This window comes from Podarcis bocagei (genome assembly GCF_964188305.1).
Source record: "Podarcis bocagei genome assembly, chromosome: 1".
NCBI lineage: Eukaryota > Metazoa > Chordata > Lepidosauria > Squamata > Lacertidae > Podarcis > Podarcis bocagei.
In genome coordinates, this window is record NC_138125.1 from 61924159 (window position 1) to 61944980 (window position 20822).

At 43.9% G+C, this 20822-nt stretch overlaps 1 protein-coding gene across 8 annotated transcripts in view; it reads left to right on the forward strand.

Moving 5' to 3' along the window:
* Nucleotides 1-20822, forward strand: part of NAV2 (neuron navigator 2) — a 535542-nt gene that overhangs the window by 300681 nt on the left and 214039 nt on the right. The window contains exon 1 of one of the 8 annotated variants that reach the window (XM_081213979.1): nucleotides 7110-7241. The exons of the other annotated variants lie outside the window; for them this stretch is intronic. Coding sequence (XP_081070105.1) covers nucleotides 7191-7241 — 51 coding nt within the window. The 5' untranslated portion in view covers nucleotides 7110-7190. Of the gene's footprint in view, nucleotides 1-7109; nucleotides 7242-20822 lie in introns of those variants that run through there. 8 annotated transcript variants of the gene reach the window in all.

Consider the following 20822-nt stretch of genomic DNA (forward strand, 5'->3'; position numbering starts at 1 on the left):
TGCTTTATAGGCAGTAGCTTTCGTAACCTGGCATTTATCTGCATCTGATGACACAGGCTCTTGTCTACAAAGACTCATACCACAATAAAATTGCAGTTACAAGACTCAGAAAACATGTGTGAAGTCACTCCAGAACAAAGTCCAGATGTGTAGCTGTTGCAGTAAAAACAACAAAAAGCCTTATGGCACTTTAAACACTAACAAACTGGGGGGGGGGGAGAGAGAGAGATTACCAGGGCTTATTTCTGAGTTGGCTTGGTTAGGCCTGATGTTATAACTCAAGAAAACAGCAAGTGTAAATGGCAAAGTGTTCTATTAGTAGGCTTCATGCATTAATTAATGAATAGTTGTAACTGAGTTAGAGAACTCAGAAATAAAAAGCCAAAGTAATTGTAATGAATCTTAAATGCTAGCTAGCCAGTTGTTGTTATGCATAGTTTTCATGGCAACACAATGGGTAAGTAGTTAATGGGTTTTTCTTTCCCTCTAGTAACTGATGTATTGACAATGTTTATGTGTTCTGAATTCATTCATAATTTTCCCAACATCTGTTTCCTCTTGTTTTCCCAACAGTATCCTTTGTGTCCTGGGAGTTAGAATTATATTCATTAGGGGGCTGAATGCAGGACTCATACCTGTTTTCTGTGTCATTGAAGAATCATCAATGAATAACAAGAGCATTATTTTGCACATTAATTGGGATGCTTAAGTGCCCATTAACATCCCATTAGGGCTGCTAACAAGCTTTTTAGTCTGACATGCATTTCATGTACTGGTAAAAAGCTCCTTGGCCACCCCCACCTCCATCCTTCCTTGCTAAATGTCAGTAGTTTCAAGAAAAGGGTTTGTGAAATCCTGATAAATGCTATTTTTTAAAGGAATTGTATGGATGTACCCTTGCCATCCTACCCTTTTAAATTAAGGCAGAATGTGTGAGCCGCATGTCTCTGTGGAGTCAAACACGCAGCACTGGAGGATGAGCTATCTAAAGGTTGCTTGTGGGAGGAGGGAAAAGGTCATAGCAAGGATTTTGCCAACTCCACTTCCAATCTTATCTCTTCCATTTTGTTCAAGGAGCTCCTTATTAGGGAAGTTCTGCAAGAGGATGAAAGAAACTCCAAAGCCTTACTGCTTTTTTATTTTTTATTTTAAAAGGGAAAGAAACAAGTGTCAATTACACCTGGCAATGCTATCAGGATTTCTTCTGGAGGCAAAATACATCTTGAGTTCAAAAAAGCTCAATTAAATGAATGTGTCCAAAATGGGCTGTATTTTAGAAAATGATGGGAACAAAATAGGATTTCTGGTTTATTTTTTTCTAGTAACACTGCATTCTGTTGTGTTTCTAAGCTGATCAAAGTCCCTGTGTTTTCTATCATAGGAAGTTCTAGCATACTTTGTATATCTTGTATGCTTTGTATATTGTACAGCATAATAGTCACAATCTGTTACTGTAGGAGCATTCTTAGAGTTTGACATGTAGAAGTTATGGGATGGTTCATCCATGCATGAACAGATTACCCAACATTTGGTGACTTGTAGCTGAAATTGTGAATTGAATCTCTGGAAAATCATTGTAGAAAAAGTTCTGCTTTGAAGGAATGGTGAAAATGATTGTGGAAGTGATAAAGCAGTTTATCTACCATGGGCCCCCAATAACTTTTTGGCCTTTTGCATATTCATTTAATTGTTTACTCCATTTATATCTCACCATGCTTTATGGAGTTCAAAGCAGTGTACATAGTTATCCTTCACCCTCCATTTTATGGTCTCAACAACCCTGCAAGGTAGGTTAGGCTGAGAGATAGTGTCTGGCCCAAGGTCACCCAGTGAAAGTAAAAAAGAAGGAGAAGAAGGAACAGTAAAGGACCCAGTGAACCTCATAGCTAAGTGGAGATTTGAACAGGTTCCAAGAGATTCAAGTTGATATAGCAAACAAAGTCACCAGAAGTAGAAAATGCACCAAAGGTAGTTGGCAAGGATTTTATGTTAGGACTGTCTGAGATTCTGGGGCGGGCTGACATCAGGTCTCCATAACAGGCCTCCATAATAATGTCAAGTGGGTAGACTTCAATAAACTGTCATGCTGTAACACTGTTAAGACAGGCAGGGGCAGCAGCACAATCATTGCAAAGGAAGGAGTGACAGGGGTCAGAGAGGACAGAGGAGAAATTTGTGGAGGATAAGGCTGTTGATGACTACAAGCCATGATGGCTACGCTCTGCCTCCCCAGCTGGGCACAGTAATGCCTCTGAATACCTGTTGCTGGAAACCACAAGAAGAGAGTGAGTGCTCTTGGGCTCAGGTCCTGCTTGCAGGCTTCTCTTTAGTTTTGGCACTACAATTCCCATCATCTCTGACCACTGGTCCTGTTAGCTAGGGATGATGGGAGTTGTAGTCCCAAAACAGCTGGAGGGCCAAGTGTGGCCAAGCCTGCTTTAGGGCATCTGGTAGGTCACTGTGAGAACGGGAGGCTGGACTAGACGGGCCACTAGCCTGGTCCAGCAATCTCTTACTATGTTCCTATGTTCTAAAGGCTATGGAGGGGGAACAGCAGTCATTGCAGGGGTTTGGGGGGAAAGAGTATTGGGGCTATCAGAAGTAGGGGGCGGTAAGGAAAACAAAATAAGACAGGAGGGAGGTGGGTAAGGAATCATGTGACTGAAAACAAGAGAGCAAGCAAGCTATATGAACGGATGGTGAAATAATTGAGGAAATAAGAGCTGCTTATTGGTTCATTGTCGATCAGCCAGCTGGGCCCTATTGGATCTTAATTGGCTTCTGTTTAGGAGGCCATTCTAATTCTTCCCCTCTAAGTCAGAGCAACCCTGGGTCACATCCATTTAGTTCAAGGAGCTGCTGAAAACCACAGGGAAGCACTGAAAATACAGATATGGCCCAGAGCCTTCTTCCATATCCTTCCCTGAGCTGCACGTTCTGGCCTGAACCTCCTTGAGGCACAGTTGGGAAGCTGGGTGACAACATCCTAAGTGGCAGGCTGTGTAGTGCTTCCACTGGGTCAGCAGCAGCACGGAAGGGACAAATTAAATTCAGTTAAAAGGAAAGCTCTGAAGGGCCTGGCAGTTTGCGTGAGCACTGTGCTTAAGAAGACTTATGTAATTCCCATAGAAATCCCTTTGGCCTCACATCCAAGGTTCTCTCCCCCTCTCCTCATATTCATTTCTCTATTCATTTGTCATTGGCTCATTGTAGCTGCCTTTGACCCCCCCTGCAAATCGTGCATCTAATTTCCAAAGCCCGCCAACAGGCTGCGACCTTCTCCCTCAGATTTCCAACCTCCTGGAGGTGACCTTTCAGCGGGGCACTCACTCCGGCTAGTTCAGAAGGTTTTGCAGTGCAAGGTATTTTGCTGCCACAAAAGCAAATGAAGAAGAGTCCTTTATACCTTTGAGAAAGAATTAAAAGCTCGTTCTATAATGGCCAAATGAACCTGATGAATTTAAAGGTTGATATAACTGTGCAGGTGTCTGTCCTCATCTGCTTTAAAACTGTAGCTCAGGGAAACCTTTTGACTTCTTTGTTGGTCTCTGAGGCTGGCAAAAGTTTTGCTTGCCAAGCAGATCAGAAAATCCTTTCAAGAGTACAATAGCATGTTATGGGATAAGAAAGAGAATGTGCTTTGCGTGCTCCTGGATTAGTCCTGGGCTAAAGCATAGAAATCTGCTAGCTGGACATATCCTTAATTTCCTTAGATTCCATTGATTGGATATCTGATATGGTGACCTTATACTGCATACTGCACTACCACCAGCCCAGAAGAATCTATGTTAAATATAAAAAAGAAACCCACCCCAAACTCCTCAAAACCAAGGGTAGCTGTGTTGGTCCATAAGGGGGAAAAACCCCTCTGGATTCCAAAGTTGGGCAATATCTTTATCTTTATTAGATATAGCAGCTTCTTCTGATCAGACTCTAGTTGTGAGCAGTGGATAGTGGCCCTGAATGGGCATGAATATCCAGACAATTCACCATGAAAATGTGCACCCAGTGAATTCAGTGGAGCCCGGTTCAGTGTTGCAATGACAATGCATATAGATGTGTACCTACAATGGCTGCACATACACAGAAGCCAGTTTCAGATATTGGCAGATGTTTTAATGAGTGTGGGTGGCTGTACAATACTGATTTCCTGAACCCAGCTGCCTAATCCACAAGGCAGATCTGCATGTGGAAGAAGGATTCCCTTCCTGCATCTGATGTGGATGTGCATCCTCATCTGCACGGACATGCTTGGTCACAGCTTATTGAACTGACCAGAAGACTGTTTGACAAGAATGGGGATGTGTGCATCCCCCTGGGGCAGGAGTGGCTGACCCATGGGCCATACATGGCCCACTGCTTATTTTCAGTGCATATATGGGTGGGGAGGATAACAGAAGGGGAAGGGGGGAGGAACAGGAAAAGCCCTAACTGTTGGAGCAGTGGAAGGAGGAAGGAGAAAAGCCCATTGCAAGGAATCAGTTCTTGCAAGAGCAACTTGTCCATACAGCTGTAGCCTGGCTGGGTGGGGTGGAAGAGAGAAGGAGATGCATGTATCAGAAAGAGAGAGAAAAAGGTGGTGGAAGGAAGGAATAGAGAAAGCAGGTGTCCCACCCACTGCTGGGCTTGGTTCAACTCACCACTGGCATGCAGCTGCTGGCATTTCCCCAAGGATATGTGGCCCTTAACAGATGAAAGCAGTGCATGCCGCTTGACCATTGGTTGTGTTGTAACTTTAACTGGCTCATCGGCAGCATCCTTTAGGCTGTCTTACACTGTTTGATCTTCTTGCAGTCCATGGGACTCTCAAGAGTCTCCTCCAGCTTTTGAATTGTGGTGCTGGAGGAGACTCTTGAGAGTCCCATAGACTGCAAGAAGATCAAACCTGTCCATTCTTAAGGAAATCAGCCCTGAGTGCTCACAGGAAGGGCAGATCCTGAAGCTGAGGCTCCAATACTTTGGCCACATCATGAGAAGAGAAGACTCCCTGGAAAAGACCCTGATGTTGGGAAAGATTGAGGGCACAAGGAGAAGGGGATGACAGAGGACGAGATGGTTGGACAGTGTTCTCGAACATGAGTTTGACCAAACTGCGGGAGGCAGTGGAAGACAGGAGTGCCTGGTGTGCTCTGGTCCATGGGGTCACAAAGAGTCGGACACAACTAAACAACAACACTGTTTGAAGGCAGGTGGGAAGAAACATTGCCTGAAAGAAGGAACAAGATTGGGGGCTTGTATATTAAAAAAGAAGCAAATTATCTCAGAATTTCTGTCATTACTACAAAGGCTGCTTTGCATGTAAAAAAAAAAAAAAAGCAGAGGGGGTTGTGCTATCACTGTCAGGAGAACCACCAGCAATAACTCAGTCAGTAGAAGATAGGTAGCCGTGTTGGTCTGCCATAGTCAAAATAAAAAAATTCCTTCCAGTAGCACCTTAAAGACCAACTAAGTTAGTTCTTGGTATGAGCTTTCGTGTGCATGCACACTTCTTCAGATACGGCTCAATGTGGTGCCTTCCATGGTTCCAGTAGTAGATAGGTAGCCGTGTTGGTCTGCCATAGTCAAAATAAAAAAATTCCTTCCAGTAGCACCTTAAAGACCAACTAAGTTAGTTCTTGGTATGAGCTTTCGTGTGCATGCACACTTCTTCAGATACCAAGAAGTGTGCATGCACACGAAAGCTCATACCAAGAACTAACTTAGTTGGTCTTTAAGGTGCTACTGGAAGGAATTTTTTTATTCAGTCAGTAGAGCATGGGACTCTTAATTTCATGGTCACAGGTTCGAGCTCCATGTTTCGCAAAAGATTTCTGCATTTACAGGGGTTGGACTAGATGACCCTTGTCGTCCCTTCCAATTCTACCATTCTATTCTTCCCACTGCAAGGACACTCCCCTGCCCCCAGCAGTTCCTGGCCAGGAGACACCTATCCTCAGGCCCGTACAGAGCTTGTCTGAGGCTCAGGGTGGGAGTCTTGTTAAAATAAAGAACAAAAAAAGCAGCTGGTCCCTGCTTAGCCCTCCGAGAGTTGGGGCAAGTGTACCTGGTCGCCAACCCTACTCTGCCTGCACTCCATCCTAAGAAAAGCTCAGCCATTCCTATGGGTTGGGGTGGGCTGGCAGGCTGCTTCACAATGTGTAAGCCTGCTCTGCTGCATTTAAGGGTCCTCTTGATTATCCTGCTGAGAGGGCCCAAACTTCTGCCCCAAACTGCTATCCCTGATGGCCCCCCTAGAAAACCATTGCCAGAGAGAGTATGCTGCATAGATCAATGTCTGATAGCATCCAGTAGCTTCATATGTCCCAAGGATGCTGGAACAACTGATTCCCTGCAGAGGCAGAGGGCTGGACTTCGAGCTCCCTTTCCACCTCTGTGATTTGATTGAGATAGGATTCCTCTTGCAGTTTTGCAAAAGAGAAAATGTCATCCAGTGCCGCTCCCCCTGGATGTACACCTGTCCAAATTTGAAAGGAAAATAAAAGTCCCATTGCACCAGGTCACCCTAGAGCATGTGCTACCTTTCCAGCTGATGGCTTATATCCTAGTTTCTTCTTCTTCTTTAATCAAACACAAAACCTCTTGAAATCGCCAGCTCCGTTTGCAAAATCGGCTGAAGCAGGGAGCAAGCAATTCTGGGCGTTTTAACTCCCCGCCTGCCCTGCCCTCGCTCCCTCCTCGCATGCGGGCCCGTTGTTCTGCGCGCTGCTCCCATTCTTCCCCGGTTCACGGATCAAACTCTCGCCCCGAAGGGGTTAAACGGGATTCTCTTCAGAAACGATGAACGGCCCATTGAACCAGGAATGCCCAATCTGCGAAGTGCTTATGGTTGCGGGGAGGGGGGGGAGCGGGGAGGGAGACTTCCTTGTCCTTCTTTCACTCCTGCAGCCCCAGCTGCCTCCTCCAGCTCATTTGAGGAGTTGTTTGATTTGGCTTGAGAGAGAGAAAGAGAAAGAGAGAGGAGTTGATGCATCATGGTCTTAGCTCAGCTCCGTGCACGACTAGAGAGCTAAGTTTGCAGAGAACACCGTCAAGATGAGAGAGGCTTTCCTTAACCCAACAGAGGGGAATGAAGCTCTCTGTAGCGGCGGGATGTTAAGGTACTGGAAGCACGCGTGAGATGGACGCGTAGCCTGGCTGGGTGCTGGCTCCTCTGGGCAGGTGCTGCTGGCTGGGTGCGCTGGCCGAGGAAAATGAGTGTGATGCTATGGCGCTGGGAACAGAACAACATGACCATGAAGTTGGTAAGGATTTCCGATTGCACGCTGGTGATAACTGTGAAGAGGAAGTCTGCTGGAGACCCTCTCGCCATGTGCCTTGGGCATTTCGTGTGGATGGCATTTTTGTGTGTGCTGTTTTCTGGGCATCATTGCTGGAGTTTGGCTCCAAGCGGCGCAGCGTTCAGAATAAAGTTGTTAAGCAAAGCAGGAGTGCAGAAGCAGAGGCCGATCTCCCCACAGATCCTCCTCTCTCTCTCTCTCTCTCTCTCTCTCTCTCTCTCTCTCTCTCTCTCTCTCTCTCTCTCAACGCATGGCTGCGCCTGTAGTTTGATCTTTCCTAGCTTAAGCTTCTTTCAAAGCAGAAAAATAGAAATCGATGGTGCTTATACTTTGTTCTTCAGCTACTTCCTCCTCTCCCTCCCCGCTTCTCTGGATTGCCTCAGTGCCCTTTGCTGTAATAAGGATTCCTCAAGCGCAGGCATTTGGGCGCTAGGTTTGCTGATCGCTTCGTTTTTCTAAAAAAAAAAAAAACCTCCCCATTAATTTCCCCAAGAGAGTTAAAAAGAAACCGCAGCTCCTTGTTTGCAAAGAGAAAGTTTGTGGGTTTCCCATTTCCCCCAGCGCAAATGAGATCAGGAAACCCAAACGTCTGCCTGTCTTTTCCAATTACTCCCCGTGCCAAGATTGGAACTGTGGGTTAAAAAACTTAGGGAGTCTGCACATTAGCGGCTTTTGGAAATCTGCTTCCAAACCTGAGCCAGCAACTGCTCTTTTTAAAGAGTGTTATTCTTTATTCCATCTATTGGATTATATTAAACAATGGAAATTGCACTCCTGTGCACATTTCACTTTAAATATGTTTCCTATGAAGTTTAGAATTCAATACCAAGGGTTTGTTCCAAGTGTCAAGGGGCCCCAAACCAGTGTATGTATGCCTGGGAAATTGGTACAGTAGTGTAGAAAGTGCCTTAAGAGCATCACTCGCATGGAGCATTAATTGAAACCCATATCTCTATGGCTGTCATTCAAAATTACTTCCCATCTTTTAAAAAATTATTTACATTTGAAGGACTGTTTGTGCAGTCATAATCAGTTTATGGATGATCTAACTGGATACAAAAGCCATTCTTGGTTGGGAGATCAGGATGGTTTCCGATTTGGCATGCGTGAGTGCCTCTTAGAAAATTGAATTATTATTGTTTTTGAATTGGCAGGAAAGGGTGCATGTTAAGCACAGGGGTTGCCCAAGCATGGCTTGAGCTGCTGCCAGGCATGTTGAGATGAGAGGTGGCTCCTGTTCCAGCAGCCTGCCTTTTTATGCTCCGGAAATCAGGAAGCTAAGAGAATGGGCTACGCAGGTGTAGCAAAAGCCCTTTCTTTAAACATAAACATCTGAGCCACTTTGGAGTGGGCCTCCCAAACAAAGAGGAGGAACTAAATGCATGGGGAAACTGAGCCAGCTTTAAAAAATAAAGAGGGGAAAGAAGCTTTAAAAATGCAAGGCGGGGTATGCCAGCAATTTTAGCACTTGATATTTTGCCAAATAGCCGAGAACACTTGGTTCAACAAGCAGATCCGTGAGATCATATCTCATGGGGGTCACAGAGGTAAAATTAAGATACAAAGTCTAGAATAACTGATAGGTTTGTATTTATGATATAAAAAGATCTAAAGCAAATTGAGACAAGCAAGAAAATTCCCTCCCATTTTACTGGATAGATAGACATAAACTACTTCAGGTGATTCAGTGATTATTTTTCCTTTATTGTGGTTGCTGACTTTAAAAAATAGGTTCTGTCAGGACAGACAGCAAGGCACAGTGCTGTGCTTACAAATTACCTATGAATGCTGAGGATATCTGAGAAACACTGACTGTCTCTGGCCTTTATATGGGCTTTTGAGAATCCAGTAGGTACAATGGGCTCCTCTGTGGGCTTTAGTGATAATCAGATACAACTAATGCTGTTTAATATTTATTTAGCTCAATGATGTGCTAAGCTCTGGCAGTGAAAGCTTACAGCCACACATAATAGGCTAAAGGCCCAATGCCCAGAAAGTGCAATGGAGGTAACATGGACCTGGGCAGGGTTCCATATCCCACACCAGCTCATGGGCAGCAGTACTCGGTAAATAAAGGTCTGACCTCTGAAAGGCACAGATGTCACAACCATGAGCTGATGTGGGATATGGAACCCTGCCCAGGTCCATGTTACCTCCATGTCCACTAGAGGGAGCTTGCTGGACCTACCTTTCTCTTTCCATTGTTGGTGAGCTGGGATCAGTCTCCTCTCTTCTCTGCCTGTTGGAATTCACTACCTCTTAGCTTTGCAGGTCCATGTCTTGAAAGAGCTTCTGTATGCATTTGCATAGAAAAGATAATTTTACATATTGTGACTTTTTTGTTGTTGTTGTTGTCATTGTGTTAGAATGAAGGGAGAACCTGTATCCGCTAGGATTTCCCCTCAAAAAGTAGGAGCCCTTCATAGGATGGATCTAGTGGCTTTTGTCCTCAAATCCCTGACACCTACCAAGCTGCTTTTCTTCTATGGGCTAAGAGATACAGAGGGGCTACATGGAAAGGATTAAGAGCGCTCTTCCCCATCACCATTCCTCTAGTCCCGATGGCAGTCTCTGAAACCTTATTTTCACATTAGGAAAGGGGGGGGGGAGAGAGAAAGCTACATGCATCTGTGTGCAATGTCCCAGTTTGGCTCCAAAATGACAAAGTTTGACGATGTTGCATGACATATCAGCCCAATAAGCATCGGTGACAATCCTGAAGTCAGCTAGTGAGGGCTGGCAGTTCACTTTAGAAAGCAGCAGCAACATTGTAGTTCTGGTTCATGGATCAAATAGCGCTCAGAAGTTTCTTCTGAGTGGCTTTACAGCCACTCCTGCCTTGTGTAGGCAAATCTGCCTGCTTGTCATGGTTTTATTGGACTCCATGAAACCTAATTGCTTCCTTCTCTCCTCTTTCATGGTGGCAGTGCTCTGTATATGTTGTAAACACTTTTCTCTTGCTTTATTACAGATAGCACAGAGCGTAGAAGAGCACTGAAATGCTTTCTACACTTTGTTGCACCTGGTGTGCATGTCATGGTGTTCCTCTTGGATGATTTACTATATGTCTTAAATATTTAGTGGCTGTCCTCAGGGAATTTCTTCTCCCCCGGTATCCATTTTTTGTAGTCATTTTGTCCAGGGAATAAGGCTGAAGCTATGTGGAATGCCTCTGTTTCTGCTGCAACAGATGAGCTGCCTGCTTTATTGAAAACAACAAGTTTGGATGTTATGTCTCAAAGACAGATGACAAATCAATGGAGGCTGGTCCTTCAGGGGCAAGTGGGATGCTGCCTCACCAACCTTAGTCTTCCTGCTGCCAGCCTCCACCTGCCTGCCTTCTTATTTATAACCAACCCAAGAGGTAGCACTGCCTATCAGCTTTCTTCTCAATCTCAGTATCATCACTGTGCAACTCTGCAGAGGAAGATGGGGGCAAAACTACTTAGGCATGGAACCAACAAAAGGTGGAGCCAGAGTCAATGAGAGGCAGCCAAAGTAAACTATTTCTAGTTTCAACCTCATCTTCCATTCTTGGTTCCACAAGGGCAAAACTGAGATTGAGGAAGCTGGCAGGGCAACCTTGTGGGCTGGGCAGGCAAGAAGGGGCTGGCTGAAGACAGAATGAGATTGGTGAGGCAGCACTCAATTTGCCTTAATGGACCAGCCTCCAGTGGAGATGGCCTAGTTCTCCTATAATGCTAAACTATGGTTTAGCATTGCATGTGCAAGCCAGAGTGCATGTGTGTTTCCCCAACCCCTCTCATCCTCTAGCATTGTTATGAGGAACAGGTGAAAAGCTTGTGCTTCCATAAAAGGCTTGATTCTCTTTCATGGCCCATGCTGACCCACACTGCTATAGAGAGAAAAGCAGAGGTTAACACTTTGTGGATATTCCATTCCGACCGAAACAGATGCTGAAATTATTTATTGTGCTGAGGGCTGTTGTTAATTGCAAGATTCCAGTTAGATGATATTTAGTTGTCGCTTCTTTCTACTCTAAGGGCTGTGAGGACAGGAGTTTTACAAGGTATATAAATATATGTGTAGATGATTATATCAGTCTTTCAACACCTGGAGATTGCCCATTGCAAGAAAGGTTTCCAGGTGCTAACAAGTACATCATCAACTATGACTTGATCTTTCTAAATGGCTAGAGGGCTAAAAATGGAATGAGTTACTGAATCAAAATCAAGACTTGGTCGGGTTCATCACATATTCCTCCCCACTTAGTACTGATGGGGAGATAAAAATCACTGTCTCTACTCTTTCAACAGCAATCTTTGAAGCAAAGAAAGAATTTTTTTTCTCTCCATCACATCTATTTCCAATCTTCCTCCTATGTGTATGAATGTGCATGTTTATGCACCCATGTGGGTGGGTGTGCATGCATGTGATGTGTACCTGAATGTATGTCTGTTTTTGTGCAGGTGTGGAGGAGAAAGTGAGTGTATATGCGGAGAGTGTGTATGTGTGGTCTGCAAGCGTGACCTGTGTACTTCTGTGTGCACATTCATTTATTTACTTAAAACATTTATAAATGGCTTATTTCAAAAATAAACAATATCATTAAAACAAAAATATGACATAAAACCAGAAAAACAATAGTATAAAAGCATATATAAGTAGGAATTCATGGTGGGCAGAGGGGAGTTTTGTGGTCACAACTGTTTTGGCCATAAGAAGCACTGACTCCTTGAAGGATTGGCCAACCCTGAATGCATCTCTCTGGTCCAAAAGGCTAGCCACCCTGCTCAAAGCAATAGTAAAGGGTTGGAGCATGAGCCCCTCTCACTGTCTTTGCATAGCATGGAAACTCAATACAGAAGTGGTTGTGGGTATTAAAACAAAACCCCAAGAGTCCCCATGTGAGGCTCCATATGGCAAATGGCACTGTTTAGATTGTGTTGTTGACTCTGTTAGGGCACCAGTGCAATGTGCACTTATCCATGCATAGGAAACTGTAACTCAGTTTCTGAAGCACGAGGATGGCCATGTGGAACTATCCTGCCCTCCCCCCCCCCTTTTTTACATGTGCTTCTGCACCACTGTTATATTGGGCTCTAGCAGCTTCCAAAAAAGAGAGCACACCTTTGCACGAGCTGCGATCAGTTACAACTGCATAGCCAGCTCTCTCCCAGCATTGCTCCCCAGAAGCTAGTATTCAGGGGCATAATGCCTCTGAATGCAATGCTTGCATATATTGCCATCATGACTAATAGCCATTGATAGGCTTATCCTCTACGATTTTGCCTGCCCCCTTTTAAAGCTTTGTTAGCCTATCTCTCTCTCTCTCTCTCTCCACCTCCCACTTTCATAACTCTTATTTATTTTACATACATGCCCTTTCTTTCTCATTCTCAGCTTGTTCTTGTGTATCATGCCTTCTTTTCTGACTCTGGCTGCTATATAAGCTGCTTGCTAGCAGCTTTAGTGATGCTGTTACTATTTCTGCTTCTGAAATATATTGTTACATATTAATATTGTAAATCTTTCTTCTTCTCCCCCCTTTTTAAAAAAAGTGCAATTAAGACAAATATAAGACAATTAAAATACAGAAGTGATTAATCCAATTCCTTTATAGAGAAACCATGCTTCCTTTGAAACATGATCAAGGTTTATGTTACCATCTGCTATCAGTTTACATGTAGGAAGATAAGCCTTGCATGGAAAAAATGTTTATGTGAAATTCTAGACAAGGCAAACATAATGATCTTTTTATGCCTTTAAAAGGGGACCTGACCTTTAATCATACTGATAACCTGCTATTTTCCGAGAAAGCACCACATTTATGTTTCTCTCTGAAACGCAATTACTGCTTGCATTTGCTTCCCGACTGCTAATAGCACTGCATGCTCCACAGAGTATGATGGGAATATGTGCAAACTGACCCACTATTTTGCCATTGAAACCTCACTCTGGCAAAGATCAAGGCAGCGGCAGAAGTGAGAGACCCCCACTTTCTGTTTGTTCCCAAGACTCTGCTAGCTGTGAGCTGAAGAAAAAGCACTCTTCTTTTATTGACATGCAAATAAGCACGGCAAGCTTTCCTCTTCATGTCTAGAATCTCTTTATCCAACACTGGCATAAACCCTAGAATTCTATAGGGTTGCTGTTGGGAATCGGGAGGCAGGCAGGAACTGAACAGGTGGCTTACCTCTGAACTGCTTCTGTTGCAGAAGTACCACTTCAGTGTTAACATCCCCCCTCCATCAGTTGCGTACTCTGTAGCACTTTCGCTGTAGAGTTTTGCCTGCTCCCTTCCCCCTACCCCCTGCAACTGTGGGAATGTTTTGCTGTTTCTCAACAAGGGAATATTTGTTTCTGATTCCAATTCACTACTAATTCCAGCCTAGTAAGGTGCACTTTTATAGGAATGATCAATGGCTAACAGGGCTGAATGCATCAAAGACTGAATAAAACACTACAGCTATTACAATAGCAATAATAGCTTTATTTATTAACAGGTAGGCAGCCGTGTTGGTCTGCCATAGTCAAAACAAAATACACGAAAGTTCATACCAATAACAAACTTAGTTGGTCTCTAAGGTGCTACTGGAAGGAATTTCTAATTTTATTTATTAAGTATATTTTTACCCCACTTTCATCTTACAATGTCAGAGCAGGTTACAATTGAACTAAAATATAAGCAATCCAACAAAGTAACAGAGCAGATGATAACATTCCTGAAAACAACTGCAAGATCAACCACAAAACATCCTGTGGAGGCAACACAGCACCTCATAACAACACAACGAATATTGGTGTGCATATCACATATTTGTAGGCTATTCCATGGAAATGTTTTCCATTGGTTTCAGTGGGCTTTTGACTTCAGCTTTACTGTTGACAGCCACATGGTACACAGGAGTAACAACCTGTAAGCAATTGCATAGATTGAAACATACCCTTATGTTAGAAGACTGTTGAGTGGAATGTTTTTCACATTCTCAGAACCACATACCATGCTCATGGAAGGAGTATGTAATAGTTCCCAGGTAGATCTCAAAGTGACAAATGCCTGGGATCTCTCAGCAAAAAGCCCAGCTGGCAAAAGTGTGGTTTGAGCATTGGAAGGTTGGTGGCCATCTGCATCTTGTGCTAATTTAGCATTGGATCTATGTGGCAAGTGAATTAGTACTTTCTTTTGTCTTGAACTTTCCAACATTCTGTTTCCTTGGGTGCCCCTGAGTTCTAGAATTATGATAGAAGGCGGGTGCAGGGAGGAAGCTTTCTTAAAATCCCAACAGGAAAGTCTGTTTTCCAAAAAAGACATATTTCTGATTTGGAAGCTAAAGTGTAACTGGAGAAAACCCTTTTATGGATTTGTGTGGGCTCAGAATGGGTTGATTTGCATGCAACATCACTTGCGTGTGGTGTCTGTGTCTGAGATCAATGTAACAGAAAGCATCTCTGTGACTCATTCAATATTCAGAAGCCAAGTAGTACCATGGAAAGAACAAAGATCAAAGGCAAGTGAGTGTGTTAACATTAATCAAAATTAGTGGGAAAACAAGTTTGATTTGTATTTATTTATTGCCTGTTTAAAGTTCTTCAGGCTACTGTTTGGAGTGTTAGAGCATCTAATGTGATTTGCCCCCATCTCATTCACTTGCAGCTAGGAGAAGAATGAGGGAGGGCAGCACTGATTCAAAACTGTATGTCTGACCTTCCACTAAGAGGCCAGGATATTGTGGGGGTTTTTTGCCACAGGAATGTTCTAAGAAAAAAATGTTTGAAAGGAGAGAGAAAGGGCAGAATGACTCTGAATATACTTGTGCTTGGATGTAGTTATTTTAAGTAGTTCTCTAAGCAACAAGAGAATAATAAGTCCAATAAATAGTATCTAAAGTTTGACATGACTTATGCAATATTCCTCTCCCACCAGCACCGCTGTGCAATCTATGCTAGCAATGAACAGGTTTGCTAGATGAAGGGAAGCTGCTATTTGGCTAGGCATGAGACAAAAAGTAACATGTGGGTTGACTGGTAACTTCTTCTTATGGCAATAGATTTAGGCATTGCATACATTTGCCACAAATTTAGATTGTCCCAAGCACTGAGGGGAGACGGGGTCAATTGACTTGAGGGGAGTGGCTATGAGAATTCTTCCCTCGTCCAGGTACAGCGAGTTCTTAAAAGCAACGGTGCCTGTAGTATTTCAATAAAGGCTGTGATATGGTCTTACTTTGCAGTACGATCTACTGAACTTAGTGGGACTTTTTCAAAAATACCCAGAGGGGCAAGCCAAAAGCATTTTAGCACTTTTTATATATTGTTATGGGCTACCCCAATCTCTGCCAAGTGGTGCACGAGATTCCAGGGGGTCTTGGCACGTAACCAGGGTTTGTGTTTCCCTCAGAATTGAGGCACAGTGGAGACTGTAGTGTCTTTGTGAAATATGGTTTATTTACACATGTTTACACCTGAGTCTACTGGAGTTCACAGCATTCCTGCAGGAGTGTAGCATTGGATTCAAAGGCATCCTGAGTGCCATCTCCGTGTCTCTCCTTCAACTTGCCAGCCTGCCCAAAGTTCTTCCCCTGCCCTCCATTTCCAAACTTTTTTTTTTTAATGCCAAATTTTTTCCTCCAGCCTACATCCCCACCTACTGCCCACCTGGAACTTCCCCTCCCAGCTTATATCATCAAACACTGAAATCCTAAACCTGGCCTCTGATCACCATCCCCTCATGGGAGGAGGGGCTCACACTTCTCTGCTGTTCAGCACATGGTAACCGTTTGTGTCAATCGCCCATGGTTCTTCTTGCCATGCAGTTCCTGGTCAGAAAGCTGACTCAGCCTGCCTTTTTACACTGCTAAGCTGTCTCGCACACAGGTGAAGACTTCAAGCATTTAGTAATCTCCTACATTTACTAAGTCTAAAAATTAGGGAGTTGGGAATCTGGTACCCAGGACTTTCAGGATAATTTGCCTCCCCACAAACTCGTAGTAATATTGTAAGTGCTTTGTGGATCTAGCACAAAAGCAGAATAGAAATTCATTCATTCAAGAAACGTTGCAATGCTAATAGTGGGCATCAGCACAACTATCTGACAGTGACTTAAATGTGACCTGTGCAAACAACCAGGGACGCGGACTTAGAAAAAATATTGGGGGGGCCCCGGGAAAGCTCATGAATAATAAATAAGCTCATGAATATGCAAATAAAGTGGCTCCGGCCCTAAATAGGGCAAGCCACGCCCCCCCAGCCAGCCGATTGGCTGGCTGGGAGGTGTGGCCAGTCGGGATTCCCCTGTTCTCGCGGGATTTCCGGCAGTGCCTCCGATTAGGGCGCGCGGCTGGCTGGCTGGCGAAGGAGCAGGTGAGGAGGAGGCGGGGGACGGCGGCGGCGCTCTGCTGAAAGGGCGCCCGCCCGAGATTATTGGGGGGGCTGAGCCCCCCAAAAAATTTTTTTGAGGGGGCTCGAGCCCCCTCAAGCCCCATGGAGTCGGCGCCTATGCAAACAACCTAAAAGGAAATAGAAGACGAGTGTTGCAACTGTACTTAAAAAAGGATGGTGCAATTTTTCCTGGACCTTTCCTGTTGGTAATGCTCTGCTTGCCACAATAGTCTTCTCTTCTGTGACCACCCTAAGGCCGACATTGTAATTTTTACACTCAGCCACAATGCTGTTGCACAAACAGCCTGCATAATAGATTTCATTGAGATGTAATCTCTTGCTGGAGGATTGCCAGCCCAGGATTGCATTTTCATGCTCCCATTTCCCTCACAATAGCCTGTTTATGCAGGTGTCAGAACACAGACCTGACCCTAGAATGTGTGCTTGGAAGGCTGTCTTAGCACCATGGTGTAAACTTCCCAGCTCCTTACAGCTATTGAAAGTAATGCCAGCAACCTACATTTTTGACAACCCCAAATCTGACACTTCTCCCCCTCCATCAGAAACTCCACGTAGGCTGCATGTCTCTTAGCAACACCTTCTGTTTTTATCATAACCACAGCAAGGTTACTATGACCTCTTTGCTACCGCCTGCTTTGTATATTTGCAGAGAATGACGTGCCGTTCAGGTGTTGTTGTTTTTAAGGCTCTGAATGCAAGATACTGCCACAAATAACTTTTGATCTGAATTCTCTTGACACAAGGATTTTAACACTCCATGCGGCCAGCTTAGTACGTGTATGAAACCTGAGATCCATCCTGCTCCTTTTTAGATTAACCTTTTGCCATTACATCAGTAAAAGAATGATGACTAATGTAACTGGATCTAATAGGCGTCAGATAACCCTTCCTGCTTTGTTTTTCTAATCTGTTTGAATCTGCCAAGGAAAGGCCAAGTGAAGAAACTGAGAACATTTCAAGAAGGAAGCAGGGCAATCCTCAACACATTTGCATAAGTGTAAGCAGCATTTTCAGTCAGCAACTTCTCTCAGACTCTGGACCTCCTTACCAAAGGACAACGGTTTATCCCCCTTTCTGATGACCTGCAGGCAGGCAAAGACATTTTTTATTTAGAGAGTCCTTTGGCCTGTAAGCTGACTTAGACAGTTGAAAGTGTTTTTTTCAATTGGTTGTTTCTACTATGTTATTGCTTGATTTGTTCTTAAGTTTATTATTTCAGTTTCTTACTCACCCTTTGCCACAAGGTCTCAGGGCGGGTTACAGCAATTTAAAATACAACAGTTTACAATAAATGTAATAAGATGGGTCTATACGTGTGTGTGTGTGTGTGTGTGTGTGAAAGAGAGAGAGAATCCAACATAAATAAGGTTGATGTTCAGTATGTGGCAGAAACTACATAATGAGGGCTCCCTGTGGGGAGGGAGTTTCACAAGTTAGGGCCTGCAACAAAGAATGCCCTCTCCAGGGTCATGACAAATCCAAGCTTTTGAGGGTGGAGAAACTACCCTATGCTGATCTTCACACAGGGTTTGTAGGGAAGGAAGCAGTCTTTCAGATACAGTGGTACTTTGGGTTACCTACACTTCAGGTTACAGACTCTGCTAACCTATAAATAGTACCTCGGGTTAAGAACTTTGCTTCAGGATGAGAACAGAAATCGTGCTCCGGTGGCGCAGTGGCAGCAGGAGGCCCCATTAGCTAAAGTGGTGCCTCAGGTTAAGAACAGTTTCAGGTTAATAATGGACCTCCGGAACGAATTAAGTACTTAACCTGAGGTACCACTGTACTTGGAGCTTGAGCTGTTTAGGGCTTTAAACACTAATATGAGCTCCTTGAATGGGGCCCAGGAATGAACTGGAAACCAATTGCAATTTTCATTATATATTTTTATTGAGTAGATGAGCCCCATCAGCTGAAGCCTTGCACAATTATATTTGTGTTTTATTGTTATCTAACTTGAGCATCATTTGGTGGAAAGACAGTATACAATAACATAAAGAAATAGAACTCTGGGGCCCACAACACCACCAACAACAACAACGTGGAAGCAGCTCCTTATGAGTTTGTCTCCTAGAAAGGTCATGGGAAAGGGAGACTGAGACCAAAATGAGCTAAGGGAGAGGAGAAGGGTCCCTCTGTCTGCTGATGTCCTCTTGCTTTTTGCTTCTCCTGGAAAGAGGAGAGTGATAGCTGTCTTTGCCAGGAACACATCAGGCTTCCTTGAGCCCCCACATTTTAGATGGTCCGCCAATAAAAATTGTTGCCAACCAACAAGGAAATAATGTGTTTGATGTTGATCTACAGTATATTCTTTTCAAGGAAAGGTTGAAACTTGTTTAGCTGTGAACATTCTTGGCACAAAATTGGATTCTTATCATTGCAGCAGGGATATCCTTGCAAACACGGACATATTTTTAAGAACAGTTGTGAGATGAAAACATTTATGCCCTGGTCATATTTTTCTTTTGGGGATTTCTGTTTGTTTTTGTGGAAGGACTCACTCACTTCTGTCCTGTACAAACAGAATCTCCGAGGCTGTTGACTCACAAGCTGCTGAAATACTAGCAGTAGAGAATTGAACTTTGTCTATCTTTTATTCTTTACCCCACAACTACGTGGCTGGGTGAGGCTGGTGGGAGTTGCAGTCTAGAACATATGGTTGGCTAAGGCTAATTTCGGGACATAAATGGTTACAATCATGTGTCATTACTCCCCATTCTGTCCCTTGCATGCGTTACATACCCTTGTTACGAGGGACAATGTGGAACGTACAGGTGATGGTTAGCAGCAGGTTCTACTCCCCACCATCCATGTTTAGAAATACACGTCTGCAACATAGGTGTAAAGGCAGGACTCACCACAGCTGAGAACCCTGAGAAAACAAAGCTACAGATCCTGTGGTTCCCCACAACCATGCATATGCACCAAAGCACACTGCAAATCTACATTGCAGTGCACATATGGCAGCAAGTGGAACCTGCCACTATCACCCCAACTCAGACACTCAGAGATTAACCTTAATAACTGAGCAGGGCCCTTACAGTGCCTGGCAGGCTGGGATGTATGTAGGTGTGAAGCAGAGTTTTGGATGTGAGTGATAACATTTCGCTGGTTGAAGCCAAGTGAGTATAACCTATTTCCCTCCCTCCCTTCCTCTGTAGCAGAATGGGCCATAAAGTAAAAATGCTAGATCTGGACATAGGAAAATGGGGTTCAAATCTCTACTCATCTACATTTTCACCATGTGGCCTTCTGTGCTTTACTGTCTCAGTCTTGTTTACATACAGGGGTGCCAACTCAAATAAAATATTGGGGACGCCAGGTAAGTCCTGCTCCACATAGATGTGTGCATGCACACCATTTGAATGGCAATGCCCATCAACTTTGCAACCCCCAACCCCCTCAAATATTTTAATTGGGGTCCAAAGGAACCTTAGCCCCTAGGAGCTGGCTCCTATGTATACCTATCTGTAACGGGAATCCAGATAGATAACTATAGAATGAAACATATCATTACTTTTGAAGTGATAAAATGCCATTAGACGTGACTGGCACATTGTATTGTAGTGATAGCCAACAATTGTTTGTGGAGTAACTTTGTGCACTGGAAAATTTATGGGCATTGTTGTGTGACCCATAACCCACAGCAATACCCCTCCCCCCATGGTTCTTTCTCTCAAAATAAATAAATAAATTTTAAAAAAATTACTGGCACATTAGTGCCAGTAAAAACTTGCCACATCTGTTGTGAGCCTTCCAAACAAAGTTGCATACGTGACTACTGGACCCAGAAAATTCCCTGAAATATTTGGACGATGAGAACCACTCATATAGCATTGACTTTCTGGCTGCAAGTGGGAGACGTGTGAGTCAGGCCAACAGTTTTAGTAGAAATGTAGATGGTGCAACAAGGGCACAGAGTTTCTTTTGCCTAAAAAAAAAAGAATAGGAAGCAGATAGTGCAGACTTTACCCTGCTACAGCCAACCTGATGTATTTCAGTTGTAATTTCTACTTGTTCCATGTGACTAATTGGTTCTGATTTATATTCTAGCAAATAGGTGATCTGTATGTCAATTTTCTGGCCTTGTGATTGGGTGTTTAGTACAGTGGTACCTCTGGTTACGTACTTAATTCATTCCAGAGGTCCGTTCTTAACCTGAAACTGTTCTTAACCTGAAGC